We start from the raw sequence: 20631 nt of genomic DNA, 5'->3' as shown, positions 1-20631 counted from the left end.
AGGCTCACTTATAAAAAGAATCCCAACTTTAATTTTGCCTTATAAAAGATTATTGCTGTAGTTATAAGAACATGGCTCTTGCTATTCTATAGAACTTTCTATAGTGTATTTAACTCTAATGATAGAGTAGTTTAATTGTACATTTTATATTGTTGGTGTTCCAAATTTTTTTTTTCTTTACTTGCTATCACTAATACATTTATTTTGGTCAGGAATTTTGAGAACTTAATATAGAAATAAATACTCATTTTTAAATGCTTCTAAAATAACAATTTACAAAATGGTTGCATTGTTAAGAATGCAAAAGGAACAACAGTGACGTTATAAATTTGTGTATTGGGTCCTTTTTGTTTTAACATTCTATTTCTTTTAATGCCTGGTATTTTACCTGTTTGGTTTATAGAATCTTTTATTCAGTGCATGTTTGTTTCTTGGTCTGTTCATTTCAGCCTGTTGACTTTCTGGCAGAATGTGATCAGGATTGTGGTTGAAGGGTAAATCCAGGTAGAGCTACATATTGCTATTACATATTTGAAAATTGTATGGATAAGGTGGTCTGTGTATTATTAATGTGCAGTTGTATATTTAAATTGCCTGGCATGCTATTTAAGAGAGCTGGGTGATTTTGTTGTTGTTGTTTTGATATCTTTGAGTGAGAGAAAGCATATTTACTTAGACCACTGTTCCTAGGAACAGAGTTCTGACTACATGAGGGAGATTTTTTTGTTTTAATGAGATGAAGTCTGCATTATACAACATTCACCATTTTAATTATTTTAAAATGTACTATTCTTTGGTTTTTAGTATTTTTACACCATTTTGCAGTCATTGTCATTATCTGATTCCAGAGCATTTTCAAAACTCTAAAAAAGAAACCCTGTCTCCATGAACATTTCATATGAACAAAATCGTACAATATGTGGCATTTTTTGCCTGGCTTCTCTCATTTAGCATCCTTTCAAGGTTCATCTGTGCTATAGTAATTATTACTACTCCATTCCTTTTAATGGCTGAATAATATTCTTTTGTGTGGATGTATAGCACATTTTGTTAATCCATTTTTCAGTTGGATTGTTTGGTTGGGTTGTTCCACTTTTGGGCTGTTGAGAATAATGCTGCTATGAACATGTATTTATGAGTTTTTATATGAACATGATCTCAGTTCTCTTGGGTATATATGTAGCAGTATAATTGCTGGGTCGTACAGTAACTTTATATTTACTTTTTTGATGAACTGCCAGATTGTTTTGCAGTGGCTTTAGTGTTATACATTCCTACCTCCATTGTATGATGGTTGCAATTCTTCAACATCCTTTCCAACACTTGTTATTTTTATTTTCTGTTTTTCTTTTCATTCTTTATAGCCATCCTAGTGAGTGTGAAGTGGCAGCTCAGTACAGTTTTGATTTTCATTTCCCAGATGATGTTGAGTATCTCTTAATGTGTGTATTGGCCATTTGTGTATCTTCTTTGGAGAAATGTCTATTCATGTTCCAGTTCATTGTTTTTTAAAATATTTTATTTATTTGAGAGAGAGATAGCATGAGAGAGTGAGTGAGCATGAGCAGTAGAGAAGGGGAGAAGGAGAGGAAGAGGCAGGTCCCCCTTAAGCAGGGAGCCTGACCTGAAACTTGATCCCAGCACCCTGAGGTCATGACCTGAGTTGCAGGCAGACGCTTAATGGACTGAGCCGGTAAACTGTTCTAGTTTACTTTTAAATTGGGATGTATATCTTCTTGTTGAATTGTAGGAGTTCTTTTTTTTTTTTTTTTTAAGATTTTATTTATTTGAGTCTGAGAACACGAGTTGGGAGAGGGACAGAGGGAGAGAAGAGCACAAAGCCGACTCTGCACTGAGCAGGTAGTCTGGCGCGGTGCTGTATCCCAGAACCCTGGGATCATGACCTGAGCTGAAGGCGCTTAACCAACTGAGCCACCTGAGGTGCCCCGAGTTGGGAGTCCTTTACAAACTCTGGACAGTAGACTCTTTTACATATATGATTTACAAATATTTTCTTCCATTTTATTATCTTCTCACCCTCTGAATAGTAGCCTTTGGTATACAAAATTTTAAATTTTGATGAAGTCAAATATATCTTTGTCCTTTTTAGCTTTTCTTTTGGTATGATATTTATGAAACTGTTCTTAATCTAAGATCATGAAAATTTATAGCTGTTTCTTTCTAAGAGTTTATAGTTTCAGTTTTTTTTTTAAATCAATTTTGAGTTAATTTTCATATATATGGTATGGTAGGGGTCCAACTTCATTTGTACTTGGATATCCAGTTGTTGCAGGAGATTATTCATTCCCTAGTGACAGGTGGTGATTACAGTTACTGTAGTGAGTATCGAGTAATGAATAGAATTGGCAAATTACTGTTATACCCCTGAAACTAATATAATATTTTATGTTAACTATACATCAATTAAAAAAGAGTATCCATTCCCCATTGATTGGTCTTGACAGCCTTATCAGTAATTGGACATAGATATGGGGATTTGTTTCTAGACTGAAGTTTTAGGTCACTGATTTTTTTGTCTATCCTTATGCCAGTATGGCACTGTTTTATTTTCGTACTAAGTTTTGAAATTTGGAAGTGTAAATTTTTGAACTTGTTCCTTTTCAAGACTGTTTTGACTATTCAGGATTCTTTGTAAGTCCATATGAATTTTAGGATTATTCACTTTTAAAATAGACTCCTGAGATTTTGATAGGGATCAAATTTAATCCATTAATGAGTTTGGGGTTTACTGCCATTTTAATAATATTCAATTTTTCAATCCATAAACATCTCTTACCATTTATTTAGATCCCTTCTGTAATTTCTTTCAACAATGTTTTGTTGATTTTAGGGCAACCGTTTTGTACTTCTTTGTTAAGTTATTCATAAGTATTTTTTGTTGTTGTCGCTATTATAAATGGAATTGTTTTATTTCCTTTTCTGGTTGTCATTTTAAGTAAATATATAACTAATTTTTTGTAATTCCCTTATATCTTTGAACTCAGTTGAATTTATTAGCTTTAACAGGTGTGTGTGTGTGTGTGTGTGTGTGCACGTGCGTGCGTGCTGCGTGTGCGTGCATGTTTTAGGGTTTCCAATATATAAAATTATCTCATCTGTAAGTACTGATATTTTTACCTTTTCCTTTACACTTTTTTTTTTTAGATTTTATTAATTTATATGAGTAAGAGAGAGAGTATGCACACATGAGTGGGGGAAAGGGAAGAAAAGGGAGAATCAGACTCCCCGCTGAGCAGGGAAACTGATTTGGGACTCAATCCCAGGACCCCAAGGTCATGACCTTAGCTGAAGGCAGACGCTTAGCAAACTGAGTCATCCAGATGCCACTCTTCCTTTACACTTTGAATGCTTTTACTTACTTGTCTTGGCTAGAACCTATACTGCAATGTTGAATAAAATGGCAAATAAATGGCAAAAACAGAGATCTTTTCCTTTTCCCTGATCTTAGAGAACAAACCTTCAATCTTTTATCACTAAGTATGATGTTTGTTGTGTATTTTTCATAAATGTCCTATATCATGTTGAAGAATTTGTCTTCATTCTTAGTATGTTGTGTTTAAATCATGCAAGACTATTGTATATTTGTCAAATGCTTTCTTCTGTATCAGTTGAGATGTACATGATTTTTCCCCTTGTGTAAATATGGTGTATTGCATTGATTGATTTTCTTTTGTTGAACCACTCTTCTATTTCTGGGAAGAGTACTAGTTGTCACATTGTGTAATGTTTTAATTTCTTCTGATATGTTAGTATTTACTGAGGATTTTTACATTTGTGTTCACAAGGGATATTGGTGTGTTATTTTCTTATCTTTGTCTAGCTTTGGTTTCAGGGTAACATTGGCCTTACAGAAGGAATTAGGTTCCCTCCTCTATTTTTTTTGCATAAGTTTGAAAAGGACTTCTGCTATTCTTTTTTGAAAGAAGTTTGGTAGAATTCATCAGTGAAGGCTTCTGGTCTTGGACTTAACTTTCTTAAGACTTATACTTCATTTTTGGAGGATAGTTTTGCTGGAATTGTAATTACTGATTGACAGTCTGTCTTTTTGCACTGTAATATTTCATCTACTGCCGTGTGACCTCCATGGTTTCTGATTGGGAATGTCTTCAAAACTCAACCAGGCAGTTGACAATTCTGCCTTCTTTTCTTGTGCAGACTGTGAAAGTCAGTGGGAGGTGAGAGCCTCAGGCCTTTCTATGGTCTTTGCTCTGCTAGTAAAAGAGTCAAGTGTGTGTATGGCCTTCTGTATTCCCAGGAAGACACTGGAACTTTTTAACCTTTTTATTCTCTAAAGCAACACTTCCCAGACTTTCCTCCCAAGATATTGGTTAATCTGTTTTTTGCCGCTTTTTTAATCCCTTGCCCCAGGAAGTAAAGGCTAATGTAATACATTTGGCTGTAAATGTTTTCTACAAGTGCTCCAGGGTGGTTTGTTTGTTTGTTTGTTTGTTTGTTTTTTAAGTGTTGGGAGAGTTCTGAATTAAAAGAGATAAAATAAGCTCATTGAGTTGATCCTGTAGCTACCAGATGGGTCAAAGCAAAAACCACAATTCCTTCTGAATAAGGTTTTCTCTCTTAACCACTACTTACTTGTACTGAGAATGTGGATGGTTAAATGCCACTGCTGGGCTGAGGGAAAAGGGATTCAACAAAAACCAAAAAACTCACTGGTCTGAGAGTCAGCTGCTTTTTTTTTTTAAAGTGTTCTCTGTTTGTTGCAGGATTTTAGTTAGTTTCCAGAGTTTTGAAAAAGTTAACTCTAGAGAGGTTTTGCCAGATTTTTGCAGCTTTTTTTTGAGAGATAGACTAGTGTGCCTCACTCTGCTGTTTTTGCTGATGCCATTCCTCTTAGGGAGGTTTTAAGTGAAGGTCATTTCAGTGAGGAGGTAAGAAATTGATAATCCAGTGTTGGGTCAGGGAGTGGAGGTAGATTGATATGTTTAATGCTCATATGAATCATCTTCCACTCTTATCTTACAGAAATAACTATTAAAAATTCTAGACAGGGGGTATCTGGGTGGCTCAGTGGGTTAAGCCTCTGCTTTCAGCTCAGATCATGATCCCAGGGTCTTGGGATCTAGCCCCGGGCTCTCTGTCAAATAAATAAAATCTTAAAAAAATAAAAATAAATTCAGGATATTGAACACTCTGGAATCAGGGTTAGATGAAATCTCAAGATCAATGGCTGTATAAAGCCTATTCAGGTATTTCTTATGGGTAGAACCTATAGAAAAACAATTGATTTAGTGAATTAGGTTATTATCAGGCTGCAACAACCACATGGCCTTCTTGCGATTGCCTGGACTTGCCATCCCAGTTCTCCCTCAGGAACTTTGCATTGACTATTCGTTTGCTTGAATCACTTTCTAGAGGTATTCACTCAGCTGGCTCTTAACTTCCTTCAAGTTCACTCAAGTTTTGCTTGGAATTAGATCTGTTTTTTTTTTTTTTTTTTTTTTTTTCTTTTAAAGTCTACACACATTATGAAATTGCTCCCTCTTTAGTTTCTATTTCATGTTCTACTTTTCTCTTCCTGTCAAATAGGAACCTGGGTATAATGTAAATATTTCATAAATACTTATGAGAGAAGTAGGATAGAGGGCTCTGGATTAGAATCCCTGGATATAAGTTTTTGTATTTTTACTCTAAGATATTTAGAACAATGCAGAACTGGTAATAAATTTTCTTAAGTGTTGGCCTTCTGAGTGGCTCAGTTGGTTGGGCGACTGCCTTCAGCTCAGATCATGATTCTGGAGTCCCGGATCAAGTTCCGTATCGGGCTCCCTGCTCAACGTGGAGTCTGCTTCTCCCTCTGATCTCTTCCCTCTCATGCTTTCTCTCCTTCTCTCTCTCTCTCTCTCTCAAATAAATAAATGAAAAAAAGCTTTAAAAATTTTTTTTCTTAAGTGTTAACTAGTATTATTTTCATTGTTATCTTTGAAGATTATCTAGGTTGAAAAATTATAATTGAACAGAGTATATGTGTGTGTGTTTGAATGTGTATGCATGGACATTATTTTTATATTTATATTTTTTATTATAAGTTTTTGAAATAGTGAAATTTAAATTGTGGAGTTGCATATCTATTTGATTTAGTTGTATTTAAATTATTTCGAATGTCTGCTTTTTTTTCCTTACAGCCTAGTTCATTTTTTATGTTGCTATTTGTAAATGCTGTTTACTATACTGTTATTCTTTCTCTTTTCTTATGCAGGACCAAAAGATCTCAGATTGCTGTAACTGAAGGTATATTTGAACTTCCAAATCTCACAATTCAAGCGACAAGAGCACAGACACTTCTGCTCCAAGCAATATATCAAAGCTGGTCTCACATTGGAAATGTCAACTCTTTGTCAGTGAATGAAGCTTTGATGAATGAAGTTTTCCAAACTATAGGTAAGAGCACAGTCTTCTTGGCAAGTATTTGGAAAATTCTTATTGGTGGTGACTAATATTTTATTATTCAAATTCATAAGTATAGCCTGCTGAACTTAAATCGTGTACTAAAGTTCTGTGCAAGTGGATATTTACAGCTCCTGTGTAAAATTCAGGATATGAGGTAAGCCATTCAGTTTCATTCCCTGCCACCAATTTCTGGATATATTTTCAGGGTGTTCTTTTTTACCAACTTCTTGCACAGTTAACCCTCTCGCCTTACATGGATAACTTCCAAGGGGATCAATGTAATGTGTATGTTTGAAATGATAGCCAAATCAAGCATAAGTACATTGTGCTTGAATATGCTGGTAAATATGAATAAAATCTTGTTCATAATATTTTAAGACTTGGTAAGCAAATTATCCTTTTTAAAAAATTTAAATTCAATTAATTAACATATAGTGTATTATTAGTTTCAGAAGTAGAGTTCAGTGATTCATCAGTCTTATATAACACCCAGTGCTCATTATATCACATGCCCTCCTTGATGTCCATCACCCAGTTACCCATCTTCCCACTCCCACAAATTATCTGTTTTGTGTGAAAAACATTAGTCTTACACCTTGACTGGTTAAGTTTACTACTAAAAATAAAAAATCTGCTTTGATGCCACCATAGGTGATGTTATCTTTATCTTACACTTACTTTGCAGGTAAACAAAAAAATTTACAGAAGTTTATCTTCTTTTAATTGACTCAGTTTAAAATAATCATCTTTGTTTTGTTAGTAACACAAAAGTAGCTTTTAAAGAAGAATATATTTTTATTAAATGTAATCATCCTTTCAAATAATAACCTGTGAATTTCCTACTTCTCTTGCCTATGAAAATAAGACATTGGCTTTTTGTTTTTATATGATGCTTTTGAAGGTTTTAATTTCAGACCATACTGTGGGGGACTATATTATAAATTCTAAAAAACATAAAATAAAAAAGCATTATAATTAGAGCCTTTTTTTGACCATCTAATGACTAATATAAAATTTTATATAGTTTTGTGTTGTCAGGTTTTTAAGATTCTATAAAGAATGACAAGGCAAATGTTTCATTAGCCTAGAAGCTGTTAAACTTGGGGCTTATGAAAGGCCTTTAAATTCTTTGAATCTTCTGAAGTAGTAGCCAAATTTTAGTATGTATGAACACTTAACTCTCCTACCACACATACATATATATTTATAATCTCTTTTTAAGTTGATTTTTTTATTAAATGTAGTGAATAAGTAATTCAGACAGTTTTGACTTTAATCTATTTTTTCTTATGTTATCATAGTTAACAGTTAACTTTCTTTTCTTTGGCATTGCCCATACTTCTTGCATTCTTTTACTTAAAAACTTTTAATGATTTAGGTGTATGTCTTGGAAAGAATGTATAGCTAGATTTTTTTTTTTTTAAGATTTTATTTATTTATTTGACAGAGATCACAAGTAGGTAGAGAGGCAGGCAGAGAGAAAGAGAGAGAGAGACGGAAGCAGGCCCCCCGCTGAGTAGAGAGTCCGATGCAGGGCTTGCTCCCAGGACCCTGGCCAACATGACCTGAGCCAAAGGCAGAGGCTTTAACCCTCTGAGCCACCCAGGTGCCCCATAGCTAGATTTTTTAAGTGAAGTTTTATAGTCTGTCTTTTAGCTAATAACTTTAATCCATTTAGGTTGGTGTGATTGTTTTGTGACTTTGTTTCTATCTTACTGTTTGTCTATTTTTGTACTTTTTAAACTATATTTTGTAAAAAATGGCTATTCCTTTTTTCTTTTTTTTTCCATTTCTGCTTTTTGGAATTGTATGTTGATAGTGAATTAATCGCTTAAAAGATAACTGCTGCTTAGGGAGAAAAAACTTGTGGTCATTATCTTTAAGAAGTTAAATGTTGAGGGGCGCCTGAATGACTCAGTTGGTTAAGCATCTGACTCTTGATTTTGGCTCAGATCATGATCTTGAGGCTGTGAGATTGAGCCCCACATCTGGTTCTGTACTCAGCACAGAGTCTGCTTGAGATTCTCTCTCTCCCTCCCTTTCCTCTCCCCACTTGGGGGCATGTTGTCTCTCTCTAAAATAAATAAGTAAGTAAATAAATAAAATCTTAAAAAAAAAGTTTTTGTAGAGATACCGTATGACCCAGCAATTTTACTTTCAGATATACACACAAAATGGACTACATACTATGTCCACCAAAATCTTGTACATGAATGTTCATAGCATTATTTTTTGCATGTAATTATTTTTTAAAAATTTTATATATTTAAGGATAGCATTCATAATGTTTTGATATATGTGGTGAAATGATCACTTACAATCAAGATAATTAACCTATATATTTCCTCACAATTACTATTTTTTAAAATGTCCTGTGAGTATAAAAAAATCTATCTTAGCAAATTTCCAGTGTACAGTATACAGTATTAACTGTAATCATCATGTGAGGCTGTACATCATATTTATAGGACTTACTCATTCTATATAACTGCAACTTTGTACCCTTTGACCAACATCTCATTTTGCCCATCTTCCTGCCCCAGTAATCATTATTATTTCTCCTCTGTGCTTACATGAATTAAACATTTTTAAATCCCACATAGAAAGGAGATCACAAAGCACTATTCTTAATAGCAAAGGTGGAAACAAAACAAAGGTCTATTAACTGATGAATGGATAAACAAAAATCTTCTATATCTGTACAGTGGAATATTTTTCAAATGTAAAAAGGTATGAAGTACTGATACCTGCCAGGATACGGATGAACCTTGAAACACCTTCCTAAGTGTAAGAAGCCAGATGCCAAAAGGTCACAAATTATGATTCCATTCTTATGAAATGCTTATAATATGCAAATCCATAGAGACCAAAAGTACATTAATGGTTGCCAGAGTCTGGGGAAAAGGAGTAATGGAGTGACTATTAGAGAGGTAATGTTTTATATTTTTTTTGGGTGGTAAAAATGTTCTGGAATTAGAAGTGTTGAACTTTTTACACTTGTGAATATGCTAAATTGCACATAATTGTACACATTAAAAAGGTGATATTTGTTACACTGATTTATCTCATTGAAAAAAACTTTATTTAAGTTGTTGAATATTTAGGTAGACTGCATTATTATATCCTGTGATCTGAGTGTCTTTATGCCCCCAAAGTTCATATGTTGAAATTGTAGTGCCGAATGTGATGGTATTAGGTAATTGGGGGCCTTTGGAAGGTTATTAGATCGTGAGGATGGAGTGCTTAGGAAATTAAGAAGAGGCTTGCGAGTGTTCCCTTGTCCTATCCACTATGTGAGGACACACCAAGAAGTTGCCAATCTGCAACCTAGAAGAGGTTTTTGTCAGAATCTGACCATGCTGGCACCTTGATCTTGGTCTTCAAATTTCAGGAATGAGAAATAAACTTATATTGCTTATAGGTTGCCTAGTCTGCTGTATTTTGTTAGAGCAGCCTGAATGGACTAAGATGTTACATTACTACCATTCATATGACCATAATCTTATGTGGAATTTCTGTACAAAATCTGTTCTTTTAGGTCCTTACCCATAAGGCCTACCGTCAGGCCTTCATTGGCCATAGCATTTATCACATTCTGAAATTATCTTTTTTTTTGGGCAAATTTATATTTCTGAAGTGATGTTCTATCTAGAGCTTTTTTGGTTTACTGTCTTAAAATATTAACCTACCTTTACTTAAATTTTTTCTTTTTGTCAACTGGCTTAGATCACCTTAAAATTCATATTAATAGGTATATGATGGTGTTATTTATGGCTATAATTTCCCTTTTTTTTTTAAAGAGTTTTTTTTTTTTTTAAGATTTTTATTTATTTATTGGACAGAGAGATCTCAAGTAGGCAAAGAGGCAGGCATAGAGAGAGGAGGAAGCAGGCTCCCCGCTGAGCAGTGAGCCCAATGCAGGGCTCGATCCCAGCACCCTGGGTTCATGACCTGAGCCGAAGGCAGAGGCTTAACCCAGCCACCCAGGTGCCCCTAATGTCCCTTTTTTCTAACCCAACTAATTTTATATTTCTTTTTCTGAATTTATCAAATGAATTGTGCTATCATAAAACATCTTATTTAAAATTTCTTTCTCTGAAAATATTCTGTCCTAACAGAATACTGGCACAGATATAACGAAATGGATCAGACAGGTGACTACACGTTAACTGATTCATAATCTGATGTTTTGTTATTGAGAAACCTAAAATTAGTGGAAATAATTTTTGCAGCTTAGAGGAAGTGAGGAAAATGGAATATAGGAAGTTTTCCCTCTTTGCCAAGGAATTTTTTTTTACCAAATTAAGCAGCTATAAAATTGATAATAAATGAATTTCTCCCTCTCTCTTTCTCTGTCCGTCCATCCATCCATCCATCCATCCACACACACCACATCTTCTTTCTCCATTCATCTATGATGGACATTTGGGCTGCTTCCATAGTTTGGCTATTGTAAATAACGCTGTAGTAAACATAGGGATGCATGTATCCCTTCAAATTAGTGTTTTTGTATTCTTTGGGTAAATTCCCAGTAGTGTGATTGCTGTGTTATAGGGTAATTCTAATTTTAACTTTTTTTAAAAAAAGATTTTATTTATTTATTTGAGATAGAGAGAATGAGAGAGAGCATGAGAGGGGAGAAGGCCGGGGGAGAAGCAGACTCCCCATGGAACTGGGACCCCGATGCAGGACTCGATCCCAGGACTCTGGGATCATGACCTGAGCTGAAGGCAGTAGCTTAACCAACAGAGCCACCCAGGTTCCCAGTTCTAATTTTAACCTTTTGAGAATCCTCTATCCTGTTTTCCACCATAGCTGCACCAGTTTGTATTCCCACCAACAGTGCAAGAACGTTTCCCTTTCCCTACATTCTTACCAACATCTGTTGTTTCTTGTGTTGTTGATTTTAGCCATTCTGACAGGTATGAAGTGATCTCTTATTGTAGTTTTAATTTGCCTTCTTTCCCTGATGATGAGTGATATTGAGCATCTTTTCATTTGGCTATTGGCCATCTGTATGTCATCTTTGGAAAAACGTCTATTTGTGTTTTCTCTTCATTTTTCAAAGTTATTTATTTTCAGGGATATTTGTTTTTTGGGTTTTGAGTTTATGACTTATTTATATATTTTGAATACTAACCCTCCATCAGAAATGTCATTTGCAAATATCTTCTCCCATTCTGTAGGTTGCCTTTTAGTTTTGTTAATTGTTTCCTTTGCTGTGTAGAAGCTTTTTATTTTGACAGAATCCCCAAAATTTATTTTTGCTTTTGTTTTCCTTGCCTCAGGAGACATATCTAGAAAGATGTCAGAAAAATTGCTGCCTGTTCTCTCGGATTTTTATGGCCAATGTCAGAGAAATTACTGCCTGTGTTCTCTCAGATTTTTATGGTTTTCCTATCTCCCATTTTGGCCTTTGATCCATTTTGAGTTTATTTTTTTGTATGGTGTAAGAAAGTGGTCCAGTTTCATTCTTTTTGCATGTTGCTGTCCAGTTTTCCCAGCACCATTTGTTGAAGAGACCATCTTTTTTCCATTGGATATTGTTTTCTGCTTTGTTGAAGATTAGTTCGGCATAGGATTGTGGGTTCATTTCTGGGTTCTCTATTCTGTTCATTGATGTATGTGTCTGTTTTTATACTAGTACCTTTCTGTTTTGATTACTACAGCTTTGTAATATAACTTGATATCTGGAATTGTGATGCATCCGGTTTTGTTTTTCCTTTTCAAGATTGCTTTGGCTATTCAGGGTCTTTTGTGGTTCCATACAAATTTTAGGATTGTTAGTTCTAGTTCTGTGAGAAAGGCTGTTGGTATTTTCATAGATTGTGTAGATTGCTTTGGGTGGTATAGACATTTTAACAATATTTGTTCTTCCAACCCATGACTATTGAATGTTTATCCATTTCTTTGTGTTGTCTTCAATTTCTTTCACCAGTGTTTTATAGTTTTCAGAGTCAGATCTTTCACCTCTTTATTATTAGGTATTTTATTGTTTTTGGTGCCATTATAAATGGGATTTTTTCCCTTAAATTCACTTTCTGTTGCTTCATTATTAGTGTATGGGAACACAACAGATATCCTTACCATCATTTTGTATCCTGTGACTTTACTGAATTCATTTACAAATTATAGTCACTTTTTGGTGGAATCTTTAGGGCTTTCTATATATAGTATTATGTCATATGCAAATACAGTTTTACTTCATCCTTACTGATTTGGAGGCCTTTTATTTCTTTATATGTGTAATTGCTTTGGCTAGGACTTCAGTGGTATGTTGAACAAAAGTGGTGAGAATGAACATCCTTGTCTTGTTCCTGACGTTAGGGAAAAAGCTCTCAGTTTTTCCCCATTGAGTATGGTATTGATTGTGGGTTTTCATATAAGATCTTTATTATGGTGAGGTATGTTCCTTCTAGACTTACTTTGTTGAGGGTTTTTATTGTGAATGGATGTTGCAGTTTGTAAAATGCTTTTCTGCATCTATTGAAATGATCATTTTTTAAAAAAAAAGATTTAATTTATTTATTTGGGAGAAGGGTCGAGAGTACATATAAGCTGAGGGGTGGGGACAAAGGGAGAGGGAGAAACAGACTCCCTGCTGAGCAGGGAGCCTGATGAAGGGCTAGATCCCAGGATCCTGAGACCATGACCGGAGCCAAAGGCAGATTCTTAACCAACTGAGCCACCCAGTTGCTCTAAATCTTTTTTTATTTTTTTCTTTAATTAAAGAGCTCAAATCTTTTTTTAAAAATAATTTTTAAAATAATTAAAGAGCTCAAATCTTCTTTTTAAAAATAATTCACATACTATACAGTCAATTCACCCTTTTCAAGTATATAGTATTTACCTTATAGTATATTCAGAGTTCTGTTTCCATTACCAATACTAATTTTAGAACATTTTCATTAACTCCAAAAGAAGTTCCATTTTCCTTAGCCAATATTCCCCAAGCCTCCAGTCTACCCAGCTCTAAGCAATCACTAGTCTGCTATTGGTTGCTAGAGATGTGCCAGTTCTGGACATTTCATATCAGTTGGCCGGATGAAATATAGCACTTTGTGACTGAATTCTTTCCCTTAGCATGTTGTTTTTGAAGTTTGCCTATATTGTAGTAGGTATTGGGGCATAATATTCCTTTGTATCTATATACCACATTTTGTTTATCCATTCATCAGTTGATTGACATTTGGGTTGCTTCTATTTTTGACAATTCTGAATAATGCCATAAGCATTTGTGTTTGAGTTTTTGTGTAGACATATGCTTTCATTTCTCTTGGTTGTATATCTAGAAGTAGAATTGTTGCATCATATAGTAAGTCTGTAGGTAACCTTTTGAGGAATTGCTACACTGCTTTTCCGAAGCAGCTACACCATTGTATATTTCCACCTGTAGCATGTAAATGTTCCAGATTTTTCCACATCATCACTATACTGTAATTACTTGTCATTCTGGTTCTAGCTATCCTAGAACATATGAAGTAGGCTGCCTCATTGTAGTTTTTATTTGCATCTTTATTATGGCTAATGATGATGAGCAACTTTTCATGTACTTATTGGCTATTTATGTATCTTCTGTAGAGATATGTCTGTTCAAGTTCTTTGTTCATTTTTTAATTGGGCTTTTAATCTTTTTGTTTTAAGCTGTAAGAATATTCAAGATACGAGTCCCTTATCAGTATGGTTTAGAAATATTTTCTGCAGTTGTGTTGGTTTCTTTTTACTTTTCTGATGTTGACTTGTCTATTTTTTTCTTAATTGTAGCTTTAGGTATATCTTTACATTGAATCTTATTATCATTTAGGATGCCTTGTTTCTTCTTTGTTATTAGTCCATTTTCTTTTATTTTTTGCTCTTTTAATTATTTCAGACTTTGTTACATGACAGAATCCTTCTTGCTCTTATTACTCAGCTTGATTGCAAGACCAACAATTTCTGTGATGCTGACCTTCTAGATTAAAATTTTCCCTTCTCGTTTTCTCTTCTCCCTCTCTCTCCAACATATTCTGCTGCAAATAAGGCATTTCTGTGTGTTATCTCTACTACCATCAAAACAAAATTGTCATATCTGAACTGAACTGTTACTGATTTTAGTCATTTTTAGAAAGATTTATAATTGAGTTTCTCTTTATTACCACTTCATTTAAATCCAGGTTGTGACTTACTATCTGGGTTTGAAATAACTTTGTTGGTTACTACTAAGAGTTGAATAGTATCAAATATAATCAAATAGAATGCATATAATATAGTTAAAGTATTATGGTTATTATATTTGCAAACATGAAAGATGTACATTGTTAGTAAATACAGTTATTGCTCTCCTTTTTCATTGGTGAGAATAGGAATTAAATGTCTGTGTAATTCCCCCTTGAAATTTTGAGTTTGGGAAATTCAGGATGGGAGAAATGCCTGAATAACAAAAAGAAAATATAGTATTCTTCTGAAGAGAGAGAGTTCAAATTACTTGATAATAGATAATTAGTGACATGTTTCAAATTCTAAAATTCCTTACCTAGAAGATACAGTATGGATATTTATGTCTTTTTGGAAAATGTGCTGGGTGAAATATATGTATGTAATCAAGTGTAGGACATTTCTGGAAAATTTTAAAAATGAAAAATGTTTATTCTGAAATCTTGATAGCTAAGAAAATATGGTTATTGGTTCCCTGATTATAATACGTAAGACTCTTAGTGAAGAGTGGTCAGTGATAAGTAGTAAAATAATTTATCCCTCAAAGGAAATAATTCGGTAGTCAAATTTTATATGTGTCTTATTTATGCTGCATTTTTGCATAGGAAAACTAAGGACAGAAACATAATGTTATTCTTGTTTTACAAGTATAGAATTATTTTACAGTTTAATTATCTTGATTAATTTTATAAAAATGCCTATTTTATGCTGTATTTTTCCTTTTAATAACTGAAGCTGTTAAATAAGTATGTATAAAATAAAATAATGTTATGTTGAATTGCATTGGCTCTTAAAACAATATACAACAATTTTGTGCCTCAGTCTTCTCATTCTAAATGTTGGATTAATAATGGTACTTCTGAAATGAAATATAAGATTTAATTTCAAGCATCACATCTACAAAATGCCTTTAGGTAGAAAAGATGTTTTCTTTAACAAACTATATTACAGTCATAATATGTCACAATAAAAAGAGATGATTTTGGTTTGTTGAATCAGTTATTTTTATTTTCTGATTGGTTAATCTAAGAGTCTAAGAGAAAATGGGAAATTGAACAATAATACATGTGCTAAAAGCTACAAAGACTTTTTTCTCGGTTCTTCTAAAAATTAGAATAAAATGAGAAGATACTAAGATAACTGATACAAAACTCTATGCTTATGCTTCTTAGAGACTTAATTTTATGCATTGAAAATTAATAATCTGTGTATTCTATAGATATTAGTGTAGTTTAAGTCCTGCTGTCTATGTCCGGTGATAAGAATATTATCCTTGTTTAATAATTGAAATTTAGGAGAGAGCACTGAAATGTAGTATGGAAATCCTGTCAGTAACTAATTATATGTCTAAAGGAATGTCATTTTTTTCATTGAGTTTCATTTAACTTTCTCATCTGTACAATGGTGATAATATCTTATTACCTACTCATAAAGTTCTTGTGAGTACAAAATATTGTTTGTGGAATTGATTTTTCTTTTCCTGGATATTGAATCCTGCTGGACTAACACATATGGGGATACTATCTGTGGAGGTTGTTCTAGGATATGAGGTTCTTGGAGATTGAGATAGCCATTGTCAAAATTGGGGTCTTGGTGATCTGTTGCTTGAGCTGGGAAGAGATAGGGCAAAGGTAAATTCAAAGAGTAAGGCAAAAGAATAAAGAGGTTAATGAACAATAAACATGATGACTGAAGAATAAAATTCAAGATATTTATTAGGTGTACTTCTTTGGACTTACTAAGAAACTGTGCATTGTCTCCCGTTAAATAGCTGTTTATGAAGCCACACCTAGTTCACAAAAGCCTATGATGAACAATGTATTCTCTCTTCTGCTAAAGACTCCAAAGAGGAGTGGAGAAACAAATCTATAAATGGATGTTGCAATATGGTGGGATAATAGAAATTTGAAACCTTATCCTTTTATCTAATTTTATGCATTTTTCCTCTAGTGAGCTGCATGCTGTAGTGACTGGATACCGTAAAACTTGCTTGAATCATCTGAATTGGCTTACCTTTTTTACGTTGATGTTTCTCATGCATTAATTTCATTGTCTTCTAACCAGTAATATTGATGTTGGCAGGTTATATATTCTGTGTTACACATGTGAAAATTTATGCTCAGAACAAGTTAGTGTTTTTCTTAAAGATTATCCCATAGATATTCACTGATTAATTTGGTTACGCTTAAAGTCCTTTGGACCTTTCTGTTACTATAATTTCTATTACATCAAACTCTCTCTCTGGTAAATGAGACCAGAAATACAGTCAGATAATTAGTTTGCTACTCTATTAGCAATTATGTAACAAAAAACTAGCAAGTATTAGGAGTCTAATTAAGATAATAAATCATAAAGGGGCACCTGGGTGGCTCAGTGGGTTAAAGCCTCTGCCTTCAGCTCAGGTCATGATCCCAGAGTCCTGGGATCGAACCCCATATCAGGCTCTCTACTCAGCGGGGAGCCTGCTTCCTCCTCTCTCTCTGCCTGCCTCTCTGCCTACTTGTGATCTCTGTCTGTCAAATAATGAAATTTTTAAAAATTTTAGAAAAAAAAAGGAAAAGATAATAAATCATAAAGAATAAAGCATAGCTGTTAGAATTTGAACTAAATATATATTAATTGGCATTTTTGAATTACATATTTTTGTTCATGTTTCTGATAGTACTCAAATTATTGAAATTCTAACCTTTGTCCTTCTCCAGAAGCCATTCTCCATGGCTATTTTTTGTTCAGGAAAACAAGAACTTGCTATCACTTTTCCCTTATTCAGGTAGTTCATTGTTTTGTTCACAGTGTAGTTCCATTAATAGGAAAATTGGTTTCAGACTTTAAAATCTGTGCTGAAGGTGATCAAATGGACATTTGAATCCCTCATTTAAGTGATGTCTTAATGTTAAAATAAAAATCACTTTCCAGAATGTAACTGTAAAAGTATTTTATGCAAGATTTCATGTGGGATACCTTAATGGTTGAATAATAAATTTTACCTCATAAAAATGAAATTCAATAATACAGTAGCTTTCTCAGCTCAGTAGCATCTGGTCTATTCTCATGAGAGCCAATATTTTCCAACTCATTAGGATCATGTCGTTCCGTATGTCGTCAACATTGACTTAGCCAAGCTACCTTTACTTACATAACCGCCAAACTATTAAATAGGTCTCTTGTGGAGTGAAGTCAAATATTCCTCTTACTTTACTTCTGCCTTAGAAGAGGGGAAGAAAATGTACATACTGTAACATTTAAACATCTGGCCTAAAACCACATCAGTGTAACTCCGAGCAAAGTTACGGATACGGTATTCTTCCCAGGTGTGCATATAAAAAGAGTTTTGGAGTTGTTGAATAGTTCTTTAACTATTTAGGAAAAAGATGTGGTATAGTGATATGCTTTTTTCTGTTCCTCTGTTTGCAAACTGCTTATTTTCCCTCATCTACAAAACACGTCCAGTATGTTCTGAAATACATATTTGAGCTGTTATAAAATTTTCTTTCCAATAAGGCATCAACAGTAAATTTATCCGTGTCTTAAAAATAAAAATGTGTTGAATTAGATTTGCATTAAGAGATACCAGTAAGATTTCTTGATACTTAAATTGGGGTAAAAGGACTTTAGATTTATGAATTTTGTGAGTTTTAAAATGCCCCTATATGAATTTTGCATTGATATGAATGTTGAATTTAAAGATTCCTTTTCACTTGAATTCATGTTCAGGTATTAAAGTTACAGTGTATGTATGTGATAATTTATTAAGAATTGATGAACCCCATAATTATTCTTTTTCTGTGAGTACAGTTTAAAGAATTAAGAATGTACTAATTGTTTTCTGCATATGAGCACAATCCTGAGTAATGAATCAGATTGGGCTGGTTTTGTGTTTAAGTGAATAAAAAGGAGGGCAGATGAATGCTCTGCCGGAATCCTGTTTATTTAGCCTCACTTATACGTTTATATTCTGGGAATCAGTATTCCCTATCTTTTGAGTAAGTTTCTAGAACAGAGTAGTTCATTTTACACTAGAGTTCTCTGTACCTCTGTCTTAGAAATCTTTTATTGACCCTAGTATTCTGAGACTCCCCTTCCACTGAGCTATGTTCTCTCAGAGTATACTTCTGTAGCACTCTACATTATCTTAGTATTGGCCACCACTGATTTCACTGGATCAGATCTCAAGTTGTTTTTGCAGTGTTTGTGTGTATACACATTATATATGTACATTCAGTGACCTTAAGTTACAGTATTCCTGAAAATGTGTTAGAAAGTTGAATGCCTGGGAGTTGAACATTAAACTTATATGTAATAAGGCCTTAAAAAAATGTTTGCTTGTCTTTCTTACTGCTGTGATATTCTTTGGTCTACAAAATTAAGGGTTTATGTGAGAACAGTGACTATGGGATAAGAGATGGTACTTGGTTATAGGAGGCTACCAGCCAGGCATCTTTATTTTCCCTAAGCCCATTGATTTTTTTTTTTCACTCTCATCCTTATTGTTCTGGTAGTAAGGTAGGGCTACCACTGCTACAGAGGGAGTTAGATGATCATCTTTAGTTAACAGTTGCAAAAACTTTGCCAGTGGAGTTAATTTTAGAGATATCCTTATATAATGGGCAGGGGTTCACTACTAGGTATTTATCCAAAGGATACAAAAAATAGTGATTTGAAGGGGCACATGCACCCTACTGTTTATAGCAGCACTACCCACAATAACCAAAATATGGAAAGAGCCCAAATGTCCACCAACTGATGAGTAGATAAAGAAGATGTGGTATATATACTCAATGGAATATTACTCAGCCATCAAAAAGAATGAAATCTTTTCCATTTGCAATGACATGGATGAAACTAGAGAATATTATTGTAAGGGAAATAAGTCAGAGAAAGACAAATACCATATGATTTCACAGATATGTACAATTTAAGAAATAAAACAGATGGACATGGTGAAAGGGAAGGAAAAATTAAGACAGGGAGGCAGGATGTAAGAGACTCTTAACTATAGGGAACAAACTGAGGGGTGTGGTGGGGAGATGGGTAGGGAGATGGTATAATTGTGTGATGAGCATTAAGGAGGGCACTTGATGTAATGAGCACTGGGTGTTATATGCAACTGATGAATCACTAAATTTTACCCCTGAAACTAATATTATACTATATGTGAACTAATTTGAATTTCAGTAAAATCTTGGGGGGAAAAAAAGTTCAGATTATATGAAACTATGGTACTTTTCAGTTACTAAACTTGTATGGTGATTTCCCCCCTTATTTATTTTGTTTCAGTTTTATTAAAATATAGTGGATATACAACACTACATAGTCTATTGTGTACAGCATAATGACTTAACCTGTGTTGTGAAATAATTACCTCATTAACTTTAGTTAGCATCTATCACCTCAGGTAGACATACACACACATGCACATATGTTCGCACACGCACGCGCGCACACACACACTTTTTCTTTGCGATGAGTGCTTTTAGGAACTATTCTCAGCAATTTTCAAATGTACCATGCAGCATTAACCATAGTCCTCATGTTACACATTACAGCTGGAAGTTTGTACCTTTTGACTACTATCATCTGGTTAACCTGCACCCCATCCTTCACCTCTGATAACCATAAATCTGTTTTCTTTTTCTATAAAATTTTCAGGTATCATATATAAGTGATATGAAACAATACTTGTCTTTCTCTGACTTCTTTCACAGGATAATATTCTCAATGTTCATCCATGTTGTAAATGGCAGGATTTCCCTTTTTTTTTTAGTATATGTGCTGCCGAAGCGATCACAGGATTTCCCTTTTTTAATGGCTCATTAGTATTGCATTGTACACACACACACACCATTTTCTTTATCATTTTGATTTGTTGTTGAGTACCACTTATGTTGTTCCATGTCTTGGCTATTGTAAATAATGCTGAGTGAACATGGGAGTGTAGATCTCTCTTTAATATGGCGATTTCTTTTCCTTTGCATGTATACTCAGAATCTCTAGATCATAAGATAGTTCTAT

At 33.9% G+C, this 20631-nt stretch overlaps 1 protein-coding gene across 1 annotated transcript in view; it reads left to right on the top strand.

The window, feature by feature from the left end:
• VPS13B (vacuolar protein sorting 13 homolog B) overlaps positions 1–20631 on the top strand; it is a 714200-nt gene that overhangs the window by 144909 nt on the left and 548660 nt on the right. Inside the window, exon 17 of the mRNA XM_082719962.1 lies at positions 6236–6417. Within this exon, the coding sequence (XP_082576088.1) occupies positions 6236–6417 (182 nt within the window). The remainder of the gene's footprint in view (positions 1–6235; positions 6418–20631) is intronic.

The sequence above is a fragment of the Mustela nivalis genome, assembly GCF_964662115.1.
Source record: "Mustela nivalis genome assembly, chromosome: 2".
In the NCBI taxonomy this organism is placed as follows: domain Eukaryota; kingdom Metazoa; phylum Chordata; class Mammalia; order Carnivora; family Mustelidae; genus Mustela; species Mustela nivalis.
This window is presented reverse-complemented; position numbering and strand designations above follow the sequence as displayed.